This window comes from Ambystoma mexicanum, chromosome 13, assembly GCF_040938575.1.
Source record: "Ambystoma mexicanum isolate Mex_15411 chromosome 13, UKY_AmexF1_1, whole genome shotgun sequence".
NCBI classification, from domain to species: Eukaryota; Metazoa; Chordata; class Amphibia; order Caudata; family Ambystomatidae; genus Ambystoma; species Ambystoma mexicanum.
This window is the reverse complement of record NC_090938.1, coordinates 660,138,022-660,162,779: the sequence shown is the minus strand read 5'-3', so window position 1 is coordinate 660,162,779 and position 24,758 is coordinate 660,138,022. Positions and strand designations below refer to the sequence as shown.

General features: G+C 46.8%; 1 protein-coding gene across 1 annotated transcript in view; it reads left to right on the top strand.

Annotated features, from left to right (window-relative positions):
- NPEPPS (aminopeptidase puromycin sensitive) overlaps positions 1–24,758 on the top strand; it is a 1,690,513-nt gene that overhangs the window by 700,986 nt on the left and 964,769 nt on the right. Inside the window, exon 9 of the mRNA XM_069634659.1 lies at positions 18,001–18,115. Coding sequence (XP_069490760.1) covers positions 18,001–18,115 — 115 coding nt within the window. The remainder of the gene's footprint in view (positions 1–18,000; positions 18,116–24,758) is intronic.

Sequence of the window (24,758 nt, the reverse complement as noted above, 5' to 3'; positions counted from 1 at the left end):
GGCGGAAGTGCAGAATGTTGACGGCCCAAGGCGCAGTCATCAACCAAAAATATGGTAAATTCAGTTTAAAATCTGTTATGGAATTTTACCGGGCTAAAGTGATTCCATCACTTATTTTTGGAGCTGAGACTATGCTGGGCTGCACATACGAAATCTGGCCTTGGTGTGAGAATACCTTTTGGACAAAGATTCTCCAACTACCAAAGGGAGCGCTGACTACTTGCCTCAGATATGAACTTGGAATGATCAAGATAAATGCGAGAATCCAGTGGAAACCTTGGTTTTGTATCAGAAGATCATGGGTGCTGATAATTTACCCCAGTTCCAAATACTAGAACCCGGATTCGATAAAGGGGGAAAAAAAGGAAAAAAAACAATTTTCGAAAAATGGAAAGAGGCATGCGAGAAAACGCTAAAATTGGATACGCTAATCCAGAACACTAATAAAATTAAAATTATGGGACCAGGATTAGTATGAAACGGCCGAGCAAAGGAGATCTCATAGATGCATGAAACATTCTCCCTCGGAAGCCCGAGAATGTCATAAGCTACCAAACTACTTAGAGAAATTTCCCTCTAAGATTAAGAGAAGAACATTTATGATGTTTAGATTGAACCTTTATCGAACTAAAGAAATAATGACTATCTAGAATAAAGACCAAAAAGATGGTCAATTTTGTTTCTGTGGCACCGTCGGTGAATCATTAAAACAACTGGTCTTATATTGCTCAAAATTCGAAGAGTTGAGATCATCTATCTTTGAGAAAGTGAGTGTATTGAAGACCTCACAAAGAACGGAGGATGCCTGAAGCCTATTGAACGAAAGAGGAAACAAACAAGTGATGTTTGCATTGTCATTTTTTCTGGAAGAAGTTGGAAATAATCTGAGATTTTGGAAAGTGACATTTAACATAGGAATGATGTAAAAATTAATGTTTTTTTCTTCCGTTTCTTTTTTTGTCTCGTTTCTATATTTCAAAAGTTTGTAATGAACTAAATATAATTAAATAAAAAAATAAAAATAGGATTACCTCATACGTCCCGTCCCCTTTCCTCCATCCTTGTGGGTGTGCCCCAACATGGGGACTGTCCTGGAACCTTTGGCCGCGAAAAATGTGAGTTAGCCCTTTACATGTGGTATAGTGTGCAGGGGTGCGGCCCACTTTTTGAACGTTTCGTGTGCTTGCTGTTCTTTTCTTTTTTGAATTTGTTCACATCCCTTAAGTGACTTGCCTCCCCAGGCACATGTCGGAAGCAGGAGGCTTCATGAGATGTGCACCCTGCGATTGGTTGTTGCCAGGCTTGGATCCTCGTGTGCTCTGCCTTCAGTGCTTGAGGTCCGACGACCCCTGGGATCCGTGCGTGGCTTGCAGCTCTCTCGGTCATTGTTCGTTGAAGAATCTGCTTTCCTGCTGCAGGAAGATCTTCCACACTTCACCAACCGGTCATCTGAAGGACCTTGCGTCACAAGAAGATAGGCCCTTTATTCTCTATGGCTCTTCAGCCTGACGATTCCTTCCACACTCTCTATCTGGGAGGTGTCCCACCAGTGGTATGCCCGAGGCTGGTAAGGCTACCGGCTCACTAGCCAAGGGGCCCAGGGGCTCTTCCGGGCATAACACAGAGGGGCGATCTAGCTCTTCTGAACCAGTGTGCGAGGGGCTTTCAAGCTCCGGTTCCAGCCGAATGCCTGAGGCACGGTCCCATAAGTCTACCAGCCCGGCTCTCGGATCCCTCGCCACTGGCTGTAGACACTAGGCCTACCAGAGCCCCCTCTGAGGTCTGCGCGTCTCCTTCAGGGTCCAGGCACAAACAGTCCTTCCGACTCTGCCCCACCAGGACCTGGACTCCCCTCTCCCTGGCAAAAACAGGGTGTGCCGGGGGGGAGACGACATGCATGAAAAGGATCCTTCCGTGTCTGAGGCATTTCATGGCTTTCTTCAGTGCTTAGCAGAGTTATTAGGGGCACCCCATCCTGAACAGGCCCCACAAGAGCCCATAGTACTTGCCGAGGTTTTGGCCTTGTGTGCCACAGGCCCCAAGTGCGCATTCCTCTACAAAAAGACATACTCTCTTTGGCCGAGAAGGTTTGGGAAAAGCCTCAGTCCAACGCCCAGACAAAGAAGCTAGATGGCTGCTTTTGACTCCTGGGTGGGGAACCAGTCGTCCTAGCGTCACACCCTCAGCCACATTCTCCAGTCGCTGCGGCTCTGTCTTTATATTCAAAGTCTTCCTCGTCTTCCTCTGTGGCCGTGTCGCCTCCAACTGCTTGTCCATTGAGGACAAGGCACTTGAGTTTTTTGGCAAGAAATGTTACCCCAACGCCGGTCTTCATCTAGGCCAGGCTAACGCTGTTGCCTTTCTCGTTTCAGTGAACCAGAAATTGTGGGTTAAGATTGGGGAATTTCTCCCATCCCTGCTGCTGGAGAGTCATGCCTCCTTCAAGGCGGGTCTAGCGGAAGCTCACGTGGTGGCGCAGGAACTTATGTAGTCCCCGGTCTCCCATATTGACACAGCCAGCAGTGACCTCTACTTAGGTGTCGACATGAGACAGTCAGCGTGCATGCATGCAACAAAGTTTTCCTCCGTGTGCAGGATAGGATCCTCAGCCTCCCGTTTGATGGGCCAGATCTGTTCCACTCGACAACAGATGACAAACTAACAGAAATAAGACACCCACTCAGATTGTATCTTACCCAGAGTCTGGGCAGGTCGGACTTCAAGTCGCGCTCCTTCGGTGGCTTCAAGGGTTTTCGCCACCGCAGAACTCGCCAACCAGACAGGTCACCCAGCGAGCATACGCGGAAGCAGCAGAGGACCTCAGGGCTTTTCTTCACTCCCCCCCTCTCCTCCACTCCTGCCTCACTGCAAAAAGCAATGATGTTTTGGTCAGGCAACCGTTCTTCTGTGGCAGGGGCCGGCTGGGTCTTTGTGAACAACTGGAAGCATTTGTTTTTTTACAAATCCATGGAGTCTTTTAGTCTCCACTGGGTTCAGTCTCCTTCTCCCCTCCCCCCCCTTCTCTTCCGCTGTTGCAGATAGTGTCGATTGCACTTCTGCGGGAGATCCTGCTCCTGTCTGATATGCAGGCGATGGAACTTGTGCTTTGGGTGTTTCAATTTTTTGCTTTACCAAAGACCAACCACGCAGGCCTGAGGATTGTCCTGGACCCATCGTTTCTTTTCACCCAAGCACCCAGGTGAGTGAATCTGCCTCTTCCTGCCCACTCTATTTTGTTTTTTTTAAAAAACATCCAAGGCCCGAGCCAGCCCGCTCGCGGCCCCTCGCTCCATAACTACCTTGTCTGCCCGTGTGCATTTCTCCCGCCTCCTGTACCTCCCACCTACCCTGATTGGCCTATACACCTGTTAATATTGAACGCTGCCAGGGCAGCCCTCTGCCTGTGCAGCCCTGTGGCTAACGGCCCCAAGGCAAAGGGCGGCTCCCACGAGTGTCTGCAGAGGAAGCCAATAAAGCCAGCAGTCAACAGACACCAACAAAAACTGTAAGTGTGATATGTGTTCGGTGTAGAGAAATTACTCTACTCCGAAAAGCCCCGCCACTCTAACTTACCTTTCCAGTACGTAGACTGCCATAGACTTGCCCCATGCATACTTGGAGAGATGTGTAACCACCAGCCTATATCTATTTATCTATTCGTTGCAGGTCGGCTCAGCTTCTCCCACCTCGGATTCTTAGGTCCTGTGGCGACTTCTGAAGTTCCAGTCCCCAAAGCCCTGCTTTTATGCAGCACACCCCCATTCACTCAGCCTAGCTGTCAATCAAACATGCTAAGTGGTGAGCCGGGCCGGCTCACCACTTGGGCCAATCACACAAGAGTGCGACTTGAGTTACCAAGATAACTCAGTCCAGGGTGCCTAACCCATGCCCCCCCCGCCCCTCCCCCCCCCACCCACCCCCTGTGGTAACCAGACAGAGTGGCACCACTTTTGGAGGTTTCTGTGGAGAAGCCCACCAAAAAGTGGAACAAAGAGCTCGACTTGGGTTGGAGTCACAGAAGAGAACACAAACGCCATTTTAGAATTGAGTTCTGACAAAAAATACCAACCAGTGAATTAATATTAAATAAACTGGCGGTATGTTCAAGGCTATAAGAATTAAATAATTAAAGTTGGTAGCCTCGAACAATGGGAAAATCCCATAGAGAAATATTTGCGGTTGAATATAAAAAGTAGTATCCACTGCCACCAGCCAAAACTCGATCAGGGGGGACGGAGACGTGCCCCCTCGAACAACAGACCCCGGGACAATCGAATTGCCCCGACCAGTACGTCCACAATATGATGGTTTGTACTGGTTTCTGTTCATAATTTGGGACTAGTAAAGCCAATGGTGACTTTACATGCCCTGGGAGACAGTAGTCAGTCCCAGGGTATGGAGTCTATGTTGGGGGGTCGCTACGACACCCCTGGGTTACGGCACGGAAGGTGCTGTGTAACCCACATCAGAAACACATGAGACCCTATGGAGTAAAAGACCCCATAGCCCATAAAACACATGGAAAGATAAAGGAACACCTCAAATCATGTCTAAGAGTGGAAGTAAAAGAGTCTCGCTCTTAGCAGGAGAAAAAAATAAACCCCAAAAATCCAGCAAAGCTGCTGGGGGACTCACTAGGTTTGGGAAATTAGCCTTTACAGAGAATTCTCCCTAACATTGACCAAGTCGACTACCTCAGCATGGTGGTATAAACACCTGCTGGGCCTTATGGCTTCATGCATGCTCGGTTCCATGTGATTATGTCGCCATGATGGAAATGTTGCCAGTTAGGCGATTTTTATTTCCTGACACCTTAACATTCTTTCCCCAAATATTCTAGGATGGGTATAATTATATATACTCTTAGGTCCCATCCCCTTTCCTCCATACTGCATGGGTGTCTCTTCCAAGGGACGGGAGGCAGAACCTTTTTCACCAGAAAAAACGTTTTCCCCTATCTAGAGGCGCGCTGGGGTGCGGCCCTGGGAGCATGCGCTACCCTGACTCCGCCCTCCGGCGCCACACATCAGTCCGCTTTTCTGCATCGACTGGAGCGGGCCGAATTCACCAGTGCTCCTGGGTTTGGCTTTGGCCATGTAATTCCACGCGCGGATACTTCTTCTCTTCTTTCTTTTTTGTCTTTCTATCATTCAGGTTTTTGGTCCTCAGGCGTCACGCTCCTCCCAGGCGCATGTCGACTTCTATAGGGTTCAGCAGGTGTCCATCCTGCGACTGGCTCTCTGACTACGGTGACTTGGCCCAGACCACGGCTGGCTGGAATAATGGGCCTGGACCACCCATAGAGATGAGGAAAGATGGGCCTTTTTCTTTATTTCAAAAATCCTGTCCTCACTGCATCCATATCCTCCTTCTGACTTGCCACGGGTCTTGGGTCCCCATCTTGAATCAGCAGAACACACAAGAGACCGTGCTCGCGTAGGCAGGATTCCCTTGTGAGAAATCCTTGTGTCCAAGAATCCAGGGACACCTTTCAAAAAGCTAACTGTAGTGGAAGCAGCCCTGGGAGGGTTGGTGCAAAGGTATGTTTTGTCGCTATTGGGCCCAGCTTGCATTGGTTGCAGTCACCAGTTTGTAGGAGCAGAGTTCCCAGGGTACCAGAACAACCGAGTCCTGACTAAGTGGAGACCTGGGAAGTCTACCCAAGGTGAGTAAATCAGTGACTGAGCAGGCAAAGTGGATCCAACAAGCAGGCCCATGACCCTCTGATGGGAACAGAGGCTCATCCAGGCAGCAGAAGACTGGCTGCAATGCAGGAAAGTTACAGGAGGTTTTTGCAGTGCAACCGATAAAGGAGCAGAGTTGAGGGAAGTGCAGCAGAGACACTGTGGGTACCATCAATTTAGCTGGGGCTCACACCTCTGGGGTTACTATTCATTTAGCGGGGGCTCCCACCTAAGGGGGGGAATCAGCAATAACCAGTGAGCACCAGGACTATATGCACAGATAGACTAGCAAAGAGGAGCAGAGGTTCTAGCAACAAAGCCCGGGGGAGGCAGCAAAGGAGCCCAGCAGAGTTTCTACCAGCAGGGCAGAGGCAGGAGAGATCACAAAATGTCTGACTCAGTCCAGTCACAGCAGCCTCAGGAGTAGTTAATCTTGCCATGATATATTCCAGATGAGTGTCAAATTGTTGGAATGGTAAGGGTCTTCCTCTGATATTCACATTCTCCCAGCGGTGCCCTGCCCCTCACCCCCTGCTGCCCCCCAATCCACAGGCTTGTTGCAATCCAGTTTTGGCAGCCAAGTAAACTTCCATACTCGGACATTCACATTTGTCGATTGAAAAGTCTGGCAGATGCGATCAACACAGAGATCCTATTGTCTGCTATAAAGAGCCTTTGTAAACAGTAATGCCATTTTGCCTGTGGTGCCCAAAATGGCAACACAACTAAATGGATTGGCGCATACCTATTCTAAAATGCGGTAGTACTGAAATTCTCACCATGAACAGGTTTTCCTAACTGTTTTAACTTGCAAACTCCTACTAAACTCTACAAAGTCTCTAGTATTTCTAGTGGATTCTTTCCTCCCACGATTTCTCATCTGATATCACTATCCCAGCACAGCTGTTCGCTGGGAACATTGCGATCACCAGCATGGCTCCGTCCGACGCCTCTACACACACCACAGTGGTTATGAAGTCAGGCCAGTATATATAGCGGAGCTGCACCCTTTGACCTCAAATCCTTTTTTCCGTGCACTCTGTTCACTAATTTGAAACACTTGTTGAGCTTAACTATTTTCTTAAACGCCATGTCTACACTGTTAAAGGCCTCAGGATTCGAGCTGGGTGCGGATTGCGGCTGGCAGAGGTCAGTCTCCAATCCGCACAAGATTTGTTTATACTGCTTGGGCGAGGACCACAACACTAGGTATTGTTGGTTTTGCAAGTCCATGCACCATAAGGACCTCAGAGAGAGGGATTGGCAAGATATTCACTTTCATCCACAAAGTGAAGGGTGATGCTCTGTGATCTCGGGGGAGGTCTTACGACAAGGAACATAGGACAAAAAGAAACCGAAGCATTGGAAGAGTCTGGCTCCCCGAGAGTCCTTGCATCGGCATTATTCTTCTTGGAAAAAGAGCCACCGCTACATGGAGTCCCCTGACCATCTGGCGCAGGTGCCTTTTCCTACCCAGTCTTCCATGCTGTAGGAAAATGACAGCTTCTGGAAAAAGATGTTGGACATTTTGCCAAGGCCCAGGCCCATGCGCCTGTGGCGCAGATACCACAGCTTCCCACTGCGTCTGTTATGACTGGCAGGGTACTCTCTGGGGACTACTCCTGCATGCCTAAGGGCTCTGGACTGGATCGCTGTCTTCGCTTTTGCATTGGGCTGTTTGGCACTGCGGGAAGTAAATGCCTCTTGCGCCATGGCAATGTTTTCCTTAGGCTTTTGGGTGGAGGTGGCCAAGGCAGCTGAGCACATCCTGGAGGGGAAAATGAGGGACCGTTTCCAGCCCGTGGTCGCTGATGGCAAGGAGGTGGCACACCCGATGCTGCAATGGGGACTGGACAGAGCAGACTGTTTGGGTAGGGCTATGGCCACCAGCACAGTGGCCAGGCACGACTCCTGGCCGAAGACGTCAGGGTTTGTGACTGACATCCAAGCCAGACTGTTGGACCTGCCCTTCTACGGCGAGAACCTTTTTGGAGCGAAAGCTGACAATGCCCTCCAGAAGGCCCAGTCGTCTAAAGCGACAGTTAAGTCTTTGGAACAGTCGCCATCTGGGGGCAGGAGTTTTCGTCCCTTCACCTGGGAGGCTGTGTTCTAGCTCCCCAGGGAATAGGCATTTGCCAAGAGGTTGGGGAAGAGGTGCCCAGAGGGGTGGCGTTACTGAGGCCTCGCTCACCAGAGTAGTAAACCAGTGATGTGTTTTTCCATACGCCTCTGTTTGGGGGGGGTGGGAGTCTTTGGGCCTTACAGCCCTCCGATTACCCTTTGTCTCCAGACCCCGTCCTCCTGAAGGTCTGTCGGCTTCTGACGAAGTGTGCCATTTGATCTGGTTCAGCGCTCCGAAAGGAGGAAGCGGGTGGTACTCCACCTATTTTCTTGTGTGGAAGGATTGAGGCTTGCGCCCCATTCTGGATCTGCAACTGCTAAACTAGTTCTTACGCAAGGAGATGTTCAAGATGGTTACTCTAGTTCAGATCTTGCAAGCACTTCATCTGCAGGACTGGTCGTTGTTTTTGGGGCCTTCTGGATGCCTACTTCCATGGGCCGATTCATTGAAGGCACTTGACGTACCTGAGGTGTACAAACACCATTACAAGTTAAAGGTCCTGCCGTTCGTTCTTTCCTTAGCTCCCAGGGTTTTCACCAAGCTGCTGGTAGCTGCTCGCCTCAGAGGGAGGGCCCATACATTTACTCTTTTGCATAGCTTGGGCTTTTCCCTGAACTTCAAAAAGCCTCAGGTTTCGCCATCCCAGTCTCTCCGATTCATTGGGGCAGACTTGGACACTCGCCTGGGTACAGCTTTCCTGCCCGAGGATCGAGTGGCAAACATCTTTTGAATGGAAAATGTCCTTCAATCAGTGGAATGACTCTGTGCCTCAGCTTTCGTCCATGTTCTGGGCCTCATGGCCTCCCTCATCCTTGTTGTTCCGGAAGCGAGGCTGCGCATGCGATAGCTTCAGTGGCATCTCCGTTGCCAATGGTTGCAGTTCTTGGGCCACATGTTGGATCTTCTGCAGGTCCATGGTGGGCCATGTGGGACAACTTGCTGACAGTGGTCACGGACACATCTCTGACTGGCTGGAGCGCTCACCTGTCAAATTCAACACTGAACGGACTGTGGTCTCCCGCGGAGCCTCAGGAACACAACTTGTTGGAGTTCAGGGCGATCAAGCTGGCCCTGCTTGCTTTCCTCCCCTCTGTGAAACGCAAGACTCCGCTGGTCCTGATGGACAACACCATAGCTATGCACTACCTCAACTATGTAGGTGTTGTGTGGGTCCTTGCCTCTGCACAGAGAAGCATTTTGACTGTGGTTTTGGGCTCTGGAGAATAGTGTCTTTGACAGTGAGTCATCTGGCCAGACAAGAGAATGTCACAGCAGAAGCCTTGAGCAGGCAGGGTTTGGTCTCCCACGAGTGGGAGCTCTATCAGGATGTTCTGGAGGAGATTCTAAAGTGGACCCTGTTGCTTCCAATGCCAGCAGGAACTGCGAGTTGTTCAGCTCCAAGGAATTTCCTAGTCGGGGATAAATCTGCATCATCGACTCCATTATCGAAGGGCTCATCAACGCATAGGTCGATCGAATCGACGTTGACGCCGAAAAAGAGCAAACCCACGGCCATTACTACCTCACAGCCAGTGGTCATACCCAGAGCCTCTATCATGACTTCGAGGTCATCGACAACCTCGAGTAGATCCCGATCCTCTCGAGTTCTTCGAGGCCACTTCCAATCTTCTTGATGCCTTTTTCGGTGTTTTCGAAGCCTTTAACGTCCGCGTTGACGACGTCGACGTTTTCCCAACCGATTATGACAAATTTAGCCCCTTCTGCTCTGGAAATGGGATTTAAGCCATTTCCAAGGTCTGATCATTTCAGACCTTTGTCTTCAATCTATGAGGAAGGGGAGGATTCAGATCAAGAAAGACCCTTTGGGGTGCAGAGATCTGCAACACCAGAACCAGAGGAATTTACATCTGAGGAAAATAGGTTGAAGGACCTTAGAGAATCCCTACATGCGGCAAGTGGGTTAGATACTTCCCCAGAAATAGAATTTGCCAAACCAGACCCGGGGGAACATGCTGAGACCACTTACAGAATTTTAATGGCAAGAATTATAGAATTCATGGGTTGGTCTACACCTTCACCTGCATTCCAACAAGATGACCTTACAGACATCTTAGTCAAAGGCCCACAGGAGGATCCTGTGGTTCCATTTCACGCTGCATTACAAAGAAAAATATTGGCTAACTGGGAAACTCCTGAGGTTATCCCAGCGGGTTAACAAAAAGTTATCAGCCAAATATAGGGTATCTACTACTGACCCAGAATTTTTGTCTAAACATCCAACTCCAGAGAGTCTGGTTGTCCAAGCAGCAACTGCATCAGGCAGTAGATCGGCATACCCTACTTTTCCACAGGACAGGGATGACAAAAGATACAACACTATGGCTTAGAAGTTTTTTCTGCATGTAGCATGGCATTGAAATCTATTAACGCTACTTGAACGCTTGCAAGGTTCAGCCATATACTTTGGGAGTGTGCTTCATCAGGGGCTGACTGCCTCCCAGACGGAGAAGAAAGGGAAGCGTTTCTAAACATCATTAAGGATGGTAAAGACGCAATGTGCGAATCCCTTCAAACTGGCATTGATTCTGCTGACAGCATCAATAGGGCCATGGCGGCAAGTACTACAACCCGCAGATTTGCGTGGTTGCGAAAGTCCGGGTTTGCTCCAGATGTACAAGCCAGACTTTTAAATATGCCCTTTGACGGCTCTTCTTTTTATTTTTATTTTTTATTTTATTTGTTTAGTTAATAGAATCAACCTTTCAAATATTTTCACCATATGAAACTACAATATTACAAATAGTGCACTTGAACTTGATATTACATTTCATTGATGGTTACGTATAGAATTTTGCAGAAACAACAATCGAAATAAGTGGTTTCAGCAATGTAAAAAGATCTAATGATCTATGGCAGCACCTTTTAGATTACAACAATACTTTTCTCTCGCTAATAGCATTCATCTGGAAACGCAGCATCCAAAAATTGTACAGTGGCTATCTTTATAAATAGTTTAGATGATGTGAAAATATACTGCCACATATCCTTGTGTATATACTTATTTTGTTCTTCAAGATGATGTTTAAAGTACAATTTACGAATAGTTTTCAGTTGAGGACAGTACACCATACAATGTTCTAAAGTCTCTTTTTGATCAAGGGTTTTGCAAAATCGACAGTAATTGTCAGACTTTAGAATTATGTTTCTACGAGAAAGGACCTCTAAAGTTGGCCACAGGTTCAGACAGAAGCGAACCTCCCATCCATCCCCTCAGTAAAACTTCCCTTGTGGTTACAGCTTACGCTCCTTCTGGGTCACTAACCAATTCATGTAAAACAACGGTTAACGTCAAAACAGAACTGAGCAACGGACGCTGCGCGAGTCTTTTTATACGCATGATGACGTCAGCGCCAATACAGAGGCTGTCGAGGGACAACGGCTCGAGGAACATCGACGCACAGCACCCTCTACTGAAAAAATGTTTCCGAGGCCTGCAAGCTGGAGATTATCTATCAAGATAAGTAATACGTCGGAGGAACATCCCATCGAAAGAACGTTACCAGGTAAGAAGTAACTTGTTCTTCTGATCGATATTCCACCCAGTGATTCCACATCACCCTCCCTACGTGCCAGTCTTTGCAGGAAGAAAATACATCAACGATTTTTACAGTCCCTGAGCTTCAGAGGGCTAGGCATAAAGTGTGGAACTGAGGTTGCGGGTCTCAGCACTGCTGTATATACTGGCCCCAACGTCCTATCCGGCGTTTAGAGGCGCCAGACTGATCTGACGCAGAGTAGTTCTGCAAGCCCTGGTGGCGAAAATGTTTCTGGAGAACAGCTGCGCTGGGATAGGGATATCCTAGATGAGGAATCCATGGGAAGAACATCCATCAGAAAGAACAATACCGAGCGGTAAGTAATCTCTTCTTTACTATTGTGTCATTGTATTTTCCACTGGGTTTTGGAAGTTTGGAAGTTTGTTTTACTTGGGCAATAATCCTTATAGAGACAGTACAAGAGTTATACTGCTAATTAGCCCTGAAGAGTTAAAGGCCTCAGCACAGCAGGGGTGTTTTCCAGCATCTGTAAAGCTATTTGAACCCAATCTCGCAGTTTCATGAGAGAACATTCAAAAGGGCTTAAGAGGTGAAAGCAACTAATGCCTATATAATGGGCAGCTTGGTGCTCTCTACATTCTGGGGTAATGCTGACACCACTTTGATATTTATTTACAAAAACATGGGTATGGACAGGCCTTTTAGTATGTAAATCCACTATGATTCAGATTGATAGAAAAGTGTTGTGGGGGAGTCTTGTAGCAGCTGTGATTGTTGGTTTCACCAGGGGTGCATTTTCCTTTCCCCAATTAGTAGTCCAATGCATCTAGATGGTAGCATTGTGATACTGATGTGTATTGATAATGAACCAGTTTATCCTATTTACCCTACCCCCCCCCTCCACCCCCCTGCACTCTCCCCCCAAAACAGGCCTCTGCTTTCCCACAGAAAGAGGGCTTCTACAGTGACGCTGACACGGTGGGGTCCGGGAAACCGCCCCACTAGTACAAGAATGGCTGTGCTCTGGAAGGCCCACACTGCAATTCTTTCTTTGCTCTGGGCAGTGGTATACGAACTGTGGCAGACAAAGCATTGAATTAGCCCTGAGATGAAGGGTTATTTACAACTCTAAACGAGGTAGCGTCCTGTTGCTCAAGTAGGCCGTATATAAATACTTATGATCACAATTGTTTAAAACTAACGAACTATAGTTTGTGTTGGTAACAATTACAGCCTCTCTTTAAAAAAAAAAGCTAAAACAAAATATTAAGTTGTAAAAAAAACTATTTTCATAAACTACAAACTGCAAGTTGATTTCTCTAACTTAATGTATGTTTAGTATTTTTTAGTTTAGTTTTTGTGGGAATTGAACTTGTATTCACATCATAAGACTAACCGAGGTGGTGATGATACTTATGTATAATTCTGCAAACAAACCTGCAAAACAAACTCTACAAAAATGGTCCTTGCTGTGTAACCAATTCGAATTTATCAAAGGGCAAACTTGTGTTTCTCCTGCACCCCTCTGCAGTCTGACTTCTCCATTACAGCTTGGGTTCTAGATTGTCACGGCCGCTCCAAGATATGATAGTTTGTTTCTGTTAAAGACTTCAGACATCCATTGTACTTTTGCATCTTGTTTCTTTTCCTTCTTACTTTGCAGCATGCCGTCCCTGTTAAAGGGACAATTCAAAACCTGCTGCACAGCAACATTTGTTTTGGGGAAAAATAGTAATACAATGCAATGCATGCATGTCTGTGACCCTTGCACAGGATCTCTTATGTGATGTTCATGCACCCAACCGCCTATGTTTTTATCCACGTGAACAAGGCATGGGCATTGCCTCTTTTCACATCCATTTTCGTTTTTCTAACTCCCTTTTTGTCTCTGCCCCTTGGCAAGCAGTTTAGACCCTGCACACTTTCTGTGGAAAAGCATTTTTGGAAGCCAATCTCTATGTATTGAGCCTTTTGGGGTAATTCCAAACTCTTCGGAGAACTTGACATTTCTTTGACAAGCTGCTGAGTAAACCTTTGACTTTAGACCTCTTAATCTGTTATTCTTTTTCATTCATTCAACAAACTGAGTGGGGATCACAGAGCCCTGCGCTGACTCAAAAGGCATGTGTAACCTGAAGCTCTTTGGCTGCCCAACACTGGTGATTGCTTTCTGGGTCTACCTAGATCAGTGCCTGGCTCAAACCCTAGTTACAGCCCCAATGCAGTCATACACCTGCCTTTTGATTACGGTGTCTGGCGAGCCTCCAAAGTAGCCTCTGCTTACACCTAAAATAAAGTCCCAATAGGGCTTTCTAATGCCCACATTCTAGGTGCTAACCTCTGATGCCTCTCTTGCTGCTCATATGGGTCACTGGGTCACAGGAGTGCCACAGGTGATGCACCATTACTTGATTACACTTTTATCAAGTAAGTGCTCTCCCCAATGGCCATGTTTCTGACCACACACTGCTGCCCATTTATATGCATGTCTTGAGAACAGAACACCAGGGTATATGAGGGACTTCCCACCCACAGCTTTTGAAATATCTTCTGATTCTTAGTTGATCTAGGTGCTGTCCCCTCATAACTCTGGGCAAGGGTCCAGTTCATCGGTACTCTTTGCACCTTTGGAGAAGTAGGGAGAGATTCCAACAGAGCCTCATTCTACAGAAACTGCTGTGCAGCAAATGCCTGTGGAGAATAATCATGGCGAAGGGAGCTCAGTGTTTGTCTTCGCCTCCAGAATCGTCATGCAACCCTTGTTAGAGGAACCGCTGCACATTTGTTCTAACAAATTTGCTCAAACGATTTGAAGCACTTAACCTGTGTGTAAGCGCTATATAAATAATCAATCAAAAACATGAGGTTTCCTATCACACCTTGCTCTTCCCTGTGCAGACACTCCTTCCAGACTCACACCCTTAACACACCCAAGCTGTCACAGCAAGTATGTCCTTTCTTGATCACATGGACGGGAATCCCACAGAAGTGGGAAGCCCGATTCCAGAAGTACCAGCATCACTGTATGATTGTTTGTGGCAATACGTTTCTTTAAGGACATAATCCGCCTGTGACGGACAAATGCCATTCTGAACACCTGCAATTATAGTATGTGGCAGGATATAAAAGTTCCAAGGGACCCTCCCACAAACATTTTCTTAAAGGGATGGCAGACACTAAAACGGGTAGCTCTCAACATGGCATCCGGCCTTGTCCGGACGTTATGTAGATTGAGCTTCCATGGTCATGTGTCTAGGCCTAGATGTTGGGGAAGCATGCCTAGCTGAATAGCACTTAACTATTCCTAGAAGTACAGTAAATGGTATGTTCTTTAATGGATCGCACGTCACAACAGATGGCTTTATCATGGGATAAGGTGAACGCCTTAAAATCCAAGTCGTCATTGGCCATTAAAAACACCAGCTCACACGACTCCAGCCTTTTTACCTCATAAAAGGAATCTTTTCAGAATTTGCAGGGCTTTCAATTCAAAGCCCTGAAATGGTCTATTTGGAATCTTCGCGCCCTAAAGACTGCAGACCACCAGGAAGGCCCCGAAGTCTCACACCTATTTTACCAACAAAATCAAAAATGGACTGTTCCTGTCCTGAGACCACATGCCTCTGGGCAAATGCATGATCTAGCTATTGCTTGCAGAATAGGGAGTGAATTGCCATGAATTTTTGGATACTTTCTGTAGTGGGCAAAAATCTACATGTGGCCCATCACTACCCTCCCTTTCCAAGTTGTTGCAAATTAATACAATTGTGATGGATCGCCCTAGGAGAATCTTTCACTGGCTTATGCTAACTGCTTTTTTCACGGCCTCAGGATCCTGCTGAGCTACTTTTCATACTTGATCTGTAGAAATGTACGTTTCCTTCCTTAGAAATATTAAAGATAATGGCCTCTGCACAAATCCTCTTGCCTCTTGGGGAGGGGACGAGCTGGATGCTGAGGTTGTGCCAGGCGTGCATACACAGTCTGATCGTGACCGTTCATTAAAGGTGTCCGGGTTTTGCCTTGCCTATTTGGTGCTACTAATTCAAAGTTATTCCCTTTGGCCTCAGTCAATGTCCTAGATTTGTTATCACGATAATTGAAGCACTGATGGCCTTCCTTTGTCAGGACAGAATGCCCGTTTACCTGTAGCTCAGCAAGTCAGTTATTGGTGTTACTAGCCTATTTAATGGTACGCTCATTTATCACTTATACAGATGAATAAACAAGTTAACCTTGTTGGGATTCAATCTGGTGAGTGCACGTTGCACACCGATATTAGAGGTAAATATGTAACTTGCTTAACTTTCTTACAGGTTTATTCGCTAATTTGAGTTTGCACCCCAGTGAGCTTCCCACTTCCTTTTAACTTGCCAGAGTTGGTCTTTCTTTCACTTGGGCCTTTCACTCAAATTCCGGAAATATTTCCTAGTTTCCACTCATAACCCTCAGTATATAGGACTCCAACGGGACATCAATTTGTGCAAAGCTTTTCCTCCACAAGACGGTTTTCGGGTCCTCTTAACTTGCATCCTGAGGCTAGAAATTTCAAACACACCTGCTCTTCCAGAGTGTCTTGGGATGCATGTCCGCCTGCTTCTTGATGATTCAGTTGGCACTTTTCCCCAAAGTTAAGCACAGCTCCACTTGGTGGCCAACCGGAGCTGCGAAACAGAGCCTTGTTCAAATCTGATTTCAGTACTGGTTCATGTGAAAATAATTATTATGGTGGATGCACAAATCGGAACCTGCTGTGTTGTGGATGCAAAGATTTAGACTGCTCCCTTAATGAGTGGCGGGCCTCTATTGGAAAACCAGAACTTTTAGGCACTGCGTCACTTCCAAAGCCTTTCACCCGTACAGTCAGAGTTTTAGTACTACTGTTAATGAACAACACTGAAACACTGTTTACCTCATAAAGCAGTGGGACCCAGATCCCCATAACACTGCAGACTTGCTCAGACATTTGCAATGGGCCACCCAAAATCACATTTACCAGTGGCCACCCATCTGGTGGGCCGCAAACTCACTCAAGATCTCCACCCGTAGGGCCTGTCGCCCATGAAGAACACTCATATAGTTTGTCAGTCTGGCATACCAGGACACAAGACCATTCCCTTTATGGATTGTGAAGATGCATAGAAATGCTTGCTGCGTAATTCCTTCCTATGATCATCGGACAGGCAGACCTGTGTTCCATCCTCTTCCTCTATGAAGATTCTGCACACATTTAAATGCAGTTGGAATTTTCACATCGTGTTTATAAATATTGTGTTGTCCAGCATAGTATTTACCTTATGTATGCGTTTAATTGATGATTAACAGGATGGATGCAGAGTAATCACTTAAAATCGGTGGGGCGAGGAGCGGCTGATTATTCATGCATCCTCCCAATCTGTTCATCTCAGTTTGGTATTAAACTGTCAGATGACCACCTCACTATGGAACTCCAAAAGAAGCCCGTATGTCAGTAATTGGATCAAATTTTCCACTGGTGTATATATAACAAGGACCCGCTGCACATTTCCTTAACCGCCTATCCTCCTCTCCATAAAAATGCATTCTTGCAGAACGTGGTTTTTGTTCACTGTCCCGTCCAAAGAAATTTGTGGTGTCACTAAACTCTTACTTGATGAAAATGTTTCAAACAAATTAACATTTTAAATATGCTCTTATTAGCCCATTACCCTTTAAATTTATGGCATTCATTGAAATTGGCATATTTCATGGAAACCACAATCATGGCCTGCACAGTAAGTGTGCTAAATCAAGGGACTATGTAGAGAGGGGCCTTTCTTTTGAACATACCCAGAATTTAACAAAGATGGTCTGTTTTATTGTGATCTGTAGATAAACCACCTAGGTGTTGTCCAAATCCTGAGCTGGAAGTGGAGCCATCCTACCATACCACGATCAGAGTACATTTTACCGGGATAGAATAAAGTGCATGAGCTCTTCTCACCACCTTTGTCAATAATGGAGGGTTTCTTCTTTGGTCTCAAGGTTTCAAACTAAAATTGGATGATGCATCATCTGCTGTATTCTAGAGTGCAGCATATTTAGCATAGTACTACTAAGTGGCTGCCAGAGGCATTTTTTGTTTGACAATGACAACAAGTTTACTGCATGGACAACTCCCCACGCGTTCTGCAGATATTACTCAGTGAATGGAAGTTCCTGGGCTAGGGGCACAATTCAGACAAGCTGGCCTCTTCAACATTTTTAGCTGAAAATCTTTTTCCCATTATTCCTCTGTTCTGAACAATTTGCACACGCTCGTAGTTCGGCTGCTCTGTAATTCCCAAAATTATGGGGGGAAAGACAGCAGGACACAGAAGTAAGTATAAGTTACCCCACCCCCTCCTTAGTGACTATGGTACTCCTAGTCCATGGTCCCATCCTTTCCCTGGTAATAAGAGCTCAGATGTGGTCACGTTGATAAAAGGATTGGTGGTTAAGGCTAGGGCATGCTCATTGGAGATCTGTTAAGGGCATACTTGTGTTTCTCAGCACCGTTTCTTCGTAATGAGCTTTTGTTTCTCCATTCCCCTGCTCTGTCCTCTCGACACCCCTCAAGTATGGATACTGTGGAACAGAAGAACACTAGTCAATGTCTGTAATTTGTTCTGAGCATTTTATTTTTCGAATAAATGAATTCCTATTTTGTTTTTATTAGGGAAACCGCTCTATTGATCGATCCAAAGAATTCCTGTTCGTCATCCCGTCAGTGGGTCGCTTTGGTTGTTGGACATGAACTTGCTCATCAGTGGTTTGGAAACCTGGTTACTATGGTGTGTACTTACTGTACATATGTCTTTGATAATTATTTTAACCCCATGGTCAAGGTTAATGATGTGATCTCTCCTGTGTAAACAAAGGCAGAGTGAAATGCACTATTAACTGCCATAACCTATGTTTTTTTAAATAAAAAGATTGTACATGATTTTTCTTTTACACATTGTTGCCTGTTTATCCTCTGAAAAAGTTAGTATCACATGTTTTATGGTGTCAACAGGTTTACCATTGGTGCTTGATTTACTTTGTCTTTTCTTTATAAAAATAAATGTATTGTGCTGAATCTCTGGACAATCAAAGATCTAAAGTTGGTGAGGAGGGGCTGGGTGAAGGTCGGCAGCATGATATGCATACAGTTAAAATGCATGGTCATGGAAGAAAAGATTCTGGATTTATCCTGGTACAGACTTGCTTCTTACGCCCAATCCTATTATTACTTGCTTCAATGGTTCCCTTTACAGCTGAAGTTCTTCAGCATTGGATCTTTCATAGGTCCATATGCTGTTTGAATATTCCCCGTCATTGGACTGAGAATCCTTGGTTACATTATGCATTTTCATAGAAATGCAAGAAACCATATTCACTTTAGTGTTCTTAGTATTATTTTGGGTCATTCCCTTCAACCAGTGGACACTGCCTCCTTTTGCTCCACCTCTGGAGGCATATTCATGTTTTACTACACGTTCAGAGTTGTCCTCTCCGAAGTTCTCACTCTATACGACATTTTCGTGAAGATTTTTAGACCTGTACTTTATTCTACATGTGAAAGCTACAGATAAGTATTTTACTATTGTGAGGTTTAAGAACGTCTACTCTCTTGGCATTCCCCCAAAGTGCTAGGGGGGGGATCACAAGTTTAGTCATTGTTCCTTCAGGGTAGAGTCCATTGAAATGTGTCTTAGTTTCCATGACTAAAGAAAGAGCCTTTTCAAAAAACATCTATGGCATAACTGGCATCTGAAATGTGTTTATTGCCTTTGTCCTGACACAACTTGTAAGTCTGCCCTCATTTGTCAGTCTTTGTTCAGGGATGTTTTGCTAAACTAATATACATGCTGCATATATAACCTCTGATCAAATTGACTTTTGTCTGATCTGTCATTAATTTATTTACTCAGTTATTCTGAAGTGAATGGCTAAGAGCGTGGCTTATGAGGCACCTTTCCTAAAGTAAATCTAGTCAAGGAGATACCTTTTCTTTGGGCGAGGCCACTCTACAATGGACTTTTCCATGGGAGAGCCTAATCTTTGTGAAGGCTAATCTACAAGGGAGCCCAGTCTGAGAGGGCCTACGATACGACAGGGTAGTATGACAGTGCCTAGTTTACGAGGGAGCCTCATCTGAGTGGACTTGATTTTTTTAAATTTCTTAAGCGCAAACGGTCACCCAAAGGCATCTTGGTGCTGGAGAGAAAGAGGGAACACATCCATGAAAAATCGCCAAACCGAGCCAATGGCTAGAACAAGAATGTCTTGATCGCTATCCTAAAGACTAGATGATTTGAGAGTTGCTTTATGGAAATTGGAAGTTCATTTCATAGTCTAGCGGCGACTATAGAAATAAAACTCTACCACTGATCCTTGTGCGACAATGGGGTGGCACGATAAGCAGATCCACCGTAGCTGAGCGTAATTGACGGTTCAGGTAATAGCGTGTAAATTTGGCCTGTAGAAATTCCACACCTAAATCATGGATGGCACAGTGCACTATACACACAGCCTTGGAATATTATACGCTGGCCGACAGGAATCCAGTGTAATAGGCATAAAACCAGAGAGATATGGACTCCATATAAGGTCCCGGTTGCCATCCGGGCCGCCAGATTTTGCAGGCGTTGCAATCTTTGGATGAGACTCTTAGGTTGGGCCAGATGCAAAGAGTTACAGTAATCCAGCCAAGATAATATTAGCGCTGCTACCACAGGGGGCCACTGGGACGCAGAAATTAAGGGAAGAACCCTCTTCAGAATTCTCAGCTGGTCGTGCCCCGCCTGACAAACAGTCATGACTTGATTAACCATGGAAAGAGAGGCTGAGAGAACTACACCCAGATTTTTTACTTTACACACTGGGGTGGGGAGAACACCAAAAGAAGATGGCCAAAAAGAAGAAATCCAGAGTGTGGGATCTGGGGGACACCCAACTACTAGGACCTCTGTCTTGTCTCTGTTCAGTTTGAGCCAATTGTGGTTCATCCACTCACCCACGGCAACCAGACATCCCCGCAGGTGCGATGACATCTCAGACTGATCAAGGTCTAACCGGATCAGGATCTGGTTGTCGTCTGCATACGAGTAACACCTGCTGCTGTAGGAGCGGACGAGACACAAGTGCCCAGATGTATATATTGAATAAGATTGGAGACAAGGAGGAGCCCTTTGGAACACCACAAGTGAGAAGACCGGAAGCAGATAGAAAGGTTGGCATGGAAAGGGTCTGGGTACGTTCCCCCAGGAACGAGGTGAACCAGGCTAGGACCTGGCCAGATATCCCTATCTGGGCCAGTCGAGACAACAGGATGGGGTGATCGACTGTCGAAAGCCGCTGACAGATCTAACAATATTAGGGCGTCAACCCCCTCCACCCCTCCCCCAAAGAGTCCACCAGTCTGGCCATATCATCCTGGACGGCAACTAGTACACTTTCCATGCCTCTGCCAGGCCTGAAACCAGCTTGCACTGGAGGAAGCCGGTGAGAGAATTCAAGGAATGAAGAGAGAAGGGGTGATACCAAAGATTCAATTAGTTTGGCCAGAAAAGGAAGAGGAGAAATAGGACGGAAATTAGCCAGGATGGTGGGGTCGTGTGATGGCTTTTTTAGAAGTGGAATAACTCTAGCCGCTTTAAATTCAGGCGGGACAAGATTGACAGGAATTATTCACAGCAGCTGTAAGTACTGTCACATGATTAGGGGAGATGGTCTACATAATGTCAATTGGAATGGCATCTGATGGAGAGCAGGATTTAAACTTTTAGATTGCTCCCAAGACTATATCCTCTGAGAACGTAGGGAAGGAGGACCATTCGGCAGGATCAACTATATGCGTAGAATGGTGAAGGTGGTTAATGGAGCTAAGGGAGATGGCAGCTGTGCTTGGAATAATGCGGTGAATGTCACCATTCTTTCTTATAAAAAGTTTGGATAAGTAGTCAGTTTTTGAGTGCGTCTGACCTTTTCTGTCAGTGTATCAGATGAGGACTTAATCTATGAATAGACCTCCACAATGAGAAGCTTATTGTATGGAGAAACACACCCTCTGAGTGCAATACAAGACTTTAGCACCCTAGCAAAAGAATATAAGCAGGCCATATTACAAGCAAAGAGTTCTCCCTTCAATACTACAATTGCAAATGGGAATTCTAGCACCCAGGAACTCTTCTTAATCTTGTGTGAACTTGAATTTCGTTCTCTTCACCACCACCAACCAGCTGAACAAAGGACCACATCTGATTCTTAAACATCCAAAATGCCCTCCTGAACAAAATTGACTCGCTCCAACAGAAGATCTTAACAAAAACAAAAGGCATCACCACTGATTCCATAAGACCACCCAACACATCCCACGGTGCATCGGCAAAACCCACCCCTACATCCCTTCAAACCAATCTCGGAATCTGCGGACACCCAGATCATGAAAGGTCACCAGCCCTCCTGTTGCCAAGGGGATATCTGCCTGGACTGTGCTGAAGCCCGCTCTCCTTTCATTGCTACTCTCATCAATACCTTTCTCCAGCAGCTCTGTCCCAACCAGATTACAGGACGCCAGATTCCTTCCTCTACTGAAAAACCCTTCCTTAGACCCAGCCATCCCCACCAACTACTGCCCCATCACCACTGTTCCCTTCCTCCTTAAAATCCTGGATTGTGCTAACTACCTCCAATTCCAGGCTAACCTCGAATCCAGCAACATTCTGAGAATCAACTTGACGAGATCAAAGATGCCGACAACCCAGCCCTCCTCCTACTGCTTGACTTGTCCACAGCCTTTAACCTCGTCGACCATCAAATTCTCTGTCAACACCTTGCTTTGGAAGCACATTGTTCCTTTGAGCTATTGCATGGATCTTCTCCTTTCTGTCGGATCACTCCATGAGGGTCTTCGTGGACACTGCCTCTGCCAAACTCCCACCACCCCCTGTCACCACCAACGTGCCTTAAGGCTCGTGTGTCTCCCTAACCCTATACAATAATATTTACTAAATCTTTATTCGATTACTTCAATATCCAGGGCATTTCCTACACAAATTATGCCGATGACACGCAGATTCTCCTCCCACTAACAGGAAATGATGCCACTGATTCCAACACCCTGCAGTCTGTTTACCAAACCATCCAAGCTTGGATTGCCCCCCATCTCCTCATACTCCTACGTCCCGTCCCCTTTCCTCCATACTTATGGGACATTCCTCCGTCCTGTGGGACGGGATCGGAACACTTTGTAAAAAGCATCACATTTTACAACATTGTGTCCTCTTTACGCGGGGTAGCGCACGCGGCCGTAACCCCACCCTCCTTAGCTCCGCCCAGCGCATCACCCATCAGTGCTTTTCTCCGCACATTTGGGACTGGACGCAATTGCATCTTCGGAAGATTTTTTCCTTCCATTGTCCTTCTCTCCTGCTCTGTTTTAGCAGTCGTGTAGTAGTCCGTCTGTCGTTTCGGTTAGATTTTCCTAATTGTTCTTCTTGCGAGTGACGTTTTCGCTAGGGCGGATCCCCATCCTCTTTGTTAGAGTGTTTGGGTCTGGACCATCGGTGGGAATCGTGCTTTTACTGCGATTCCTTTTCGGTCCGGGCACTTCTACGTTGTCTGGAGTGGTGGGAGGAGGTGTTTCAGCGCTTTCCTCCTCCGCATTTTCAGAGTTTCATCGACGAGATGAAGAGACGCCCGGTAAGTTCTTTAGTTTTTAGGGCACCCAGACCGGGACACTCCTTCCCGGTCCGGCAGGGGCTTTAAAAGCTCTGTCATCGGGGTTTCACCTGAGGTGCCTTCTACGCCTAAGAAAAGTACCAGAATTTTCTCCATAGGCCTCCGTAAGGGGCCTACTCACTCCCGATTGCTATTCAACAGCCCAGTTCATCTGAGGCGGTAGGTACCGGAGCTTGCTTCAAGGTCTCCTTGTCTGGAGCTTCCCTTACAGACACCGGGCGTGCCTGAGGCCTATATTGAGGTTTTCTGTACCGAACCAAGGTTCGAGTCCCCTCTTGAGGGAGCGGTTACCGGACTCTGGTCCGAGGTTCCTCTATTGTAGGATAAGGTGACAGACAGAACTGAGAGGCCTGTTAAGGTCTTGTCAGTGAGGTGCGTTCCTCATCGGTCCCGCTCTAGTGGGGGATACCGGTTCTGTTGAGGGGGCACAGAGTGAGGTCGCTGACCGTAATTCCTCTGTTACCGGCGTTGCTGAGGTTCCTCTTTCAGAGGCTAATTTGGCTATAGTATGTCTCAGAAACATTCTAGGCCACACAGTACTGGCTCTGCCGAGGTTCCTTGTATCGAGGCTAAAGTCAAGACCCCTGACCTGTCTGTGGAGACCCCTGCCTCACTCACACATGTGACGCAGTTCTCCTCAGACGTTGACAAAATGGCACCAGTTCCTGCGCAAAATGCGACGGCCATTTTGGACTCCTCCCTTACACCCACACCATCGCCATTGGGTGCTGGGAGCATTTTTCAGGTGAATGTTTTCCTTGTGCATCGTTTCGTCCAGTTTGACTGGAACGCTCAGTTGCCATTACATCACTCGGCCTCGCTCCCTGCAGTGTCTGCGCCATTGATCTACATCAACCGACTGGTGAGGGCCCCCCTTGGCAATCCTCTCCTTTTGCGGCCCTGGAGCTATTCCTCTCATGAGATGCCTTCTTCGGAAAATTTCAGAAGCTAATGCACTCCGACCCCATGAAGGAATTTTTCAGATGTCTTTTTTTAGGAAATCTGTCCTCCAGGGCCGGGTTCCGTTCCAATAGTTCCCGTCACAGCACCGGTTGTTCCAGCAGCTGTCCCACCTCTGTTGCCCCACCTCCAGCCCTTCTGCCTCTGCCACCCTTGTCTCCAATAGACAAGTCTTCAGCGGAGCCAGACGTGACGCAGGTCGATCCGGATGCGTTGGATGATGCGCACTTGGATCAGGATGGCGATGACATCCCCGCTCTGTTAGGGCGTTCCATGACTGGGTACTGGACATGACTCTTCTGGATGTTCCAGTACCTAAGGCACCCCCTCTGCAAGAAGGGCTGCTTTCGGGGGCATTCACCTTGTCTTCTCAGGAGCGCATCGGCTTTTTCTTTCAGAAGGCCGTTTTGGCAGAGGTCTGCAAAGTCTGGGATAAGCCACACACTGGACTGCATGTTAACAAAGATTGACGCTCATTATAGGCTTTATACTTCGGAAGAGGTAGCCTTAGTGTCTTGCATGCTTCCTTCCTCCACAGTAGTGGCAGCCACTACGCTTCAATACAGACCGGCTTCAGCGTCCTCTACAGCAGCGGCTCAGGGTCTGGCCAATGAGGACAAGTTGCTTGACTTTGGGGAGCAAGATAGTAGCTAATTTGGCTGTGCAGTTGCACCAGGCGAATGCAGAGCTCATTTTAGCAGGGGCATATATGAAAATCTGGAAGGGTCTGTCGGAATTTCAGCAGTTCAT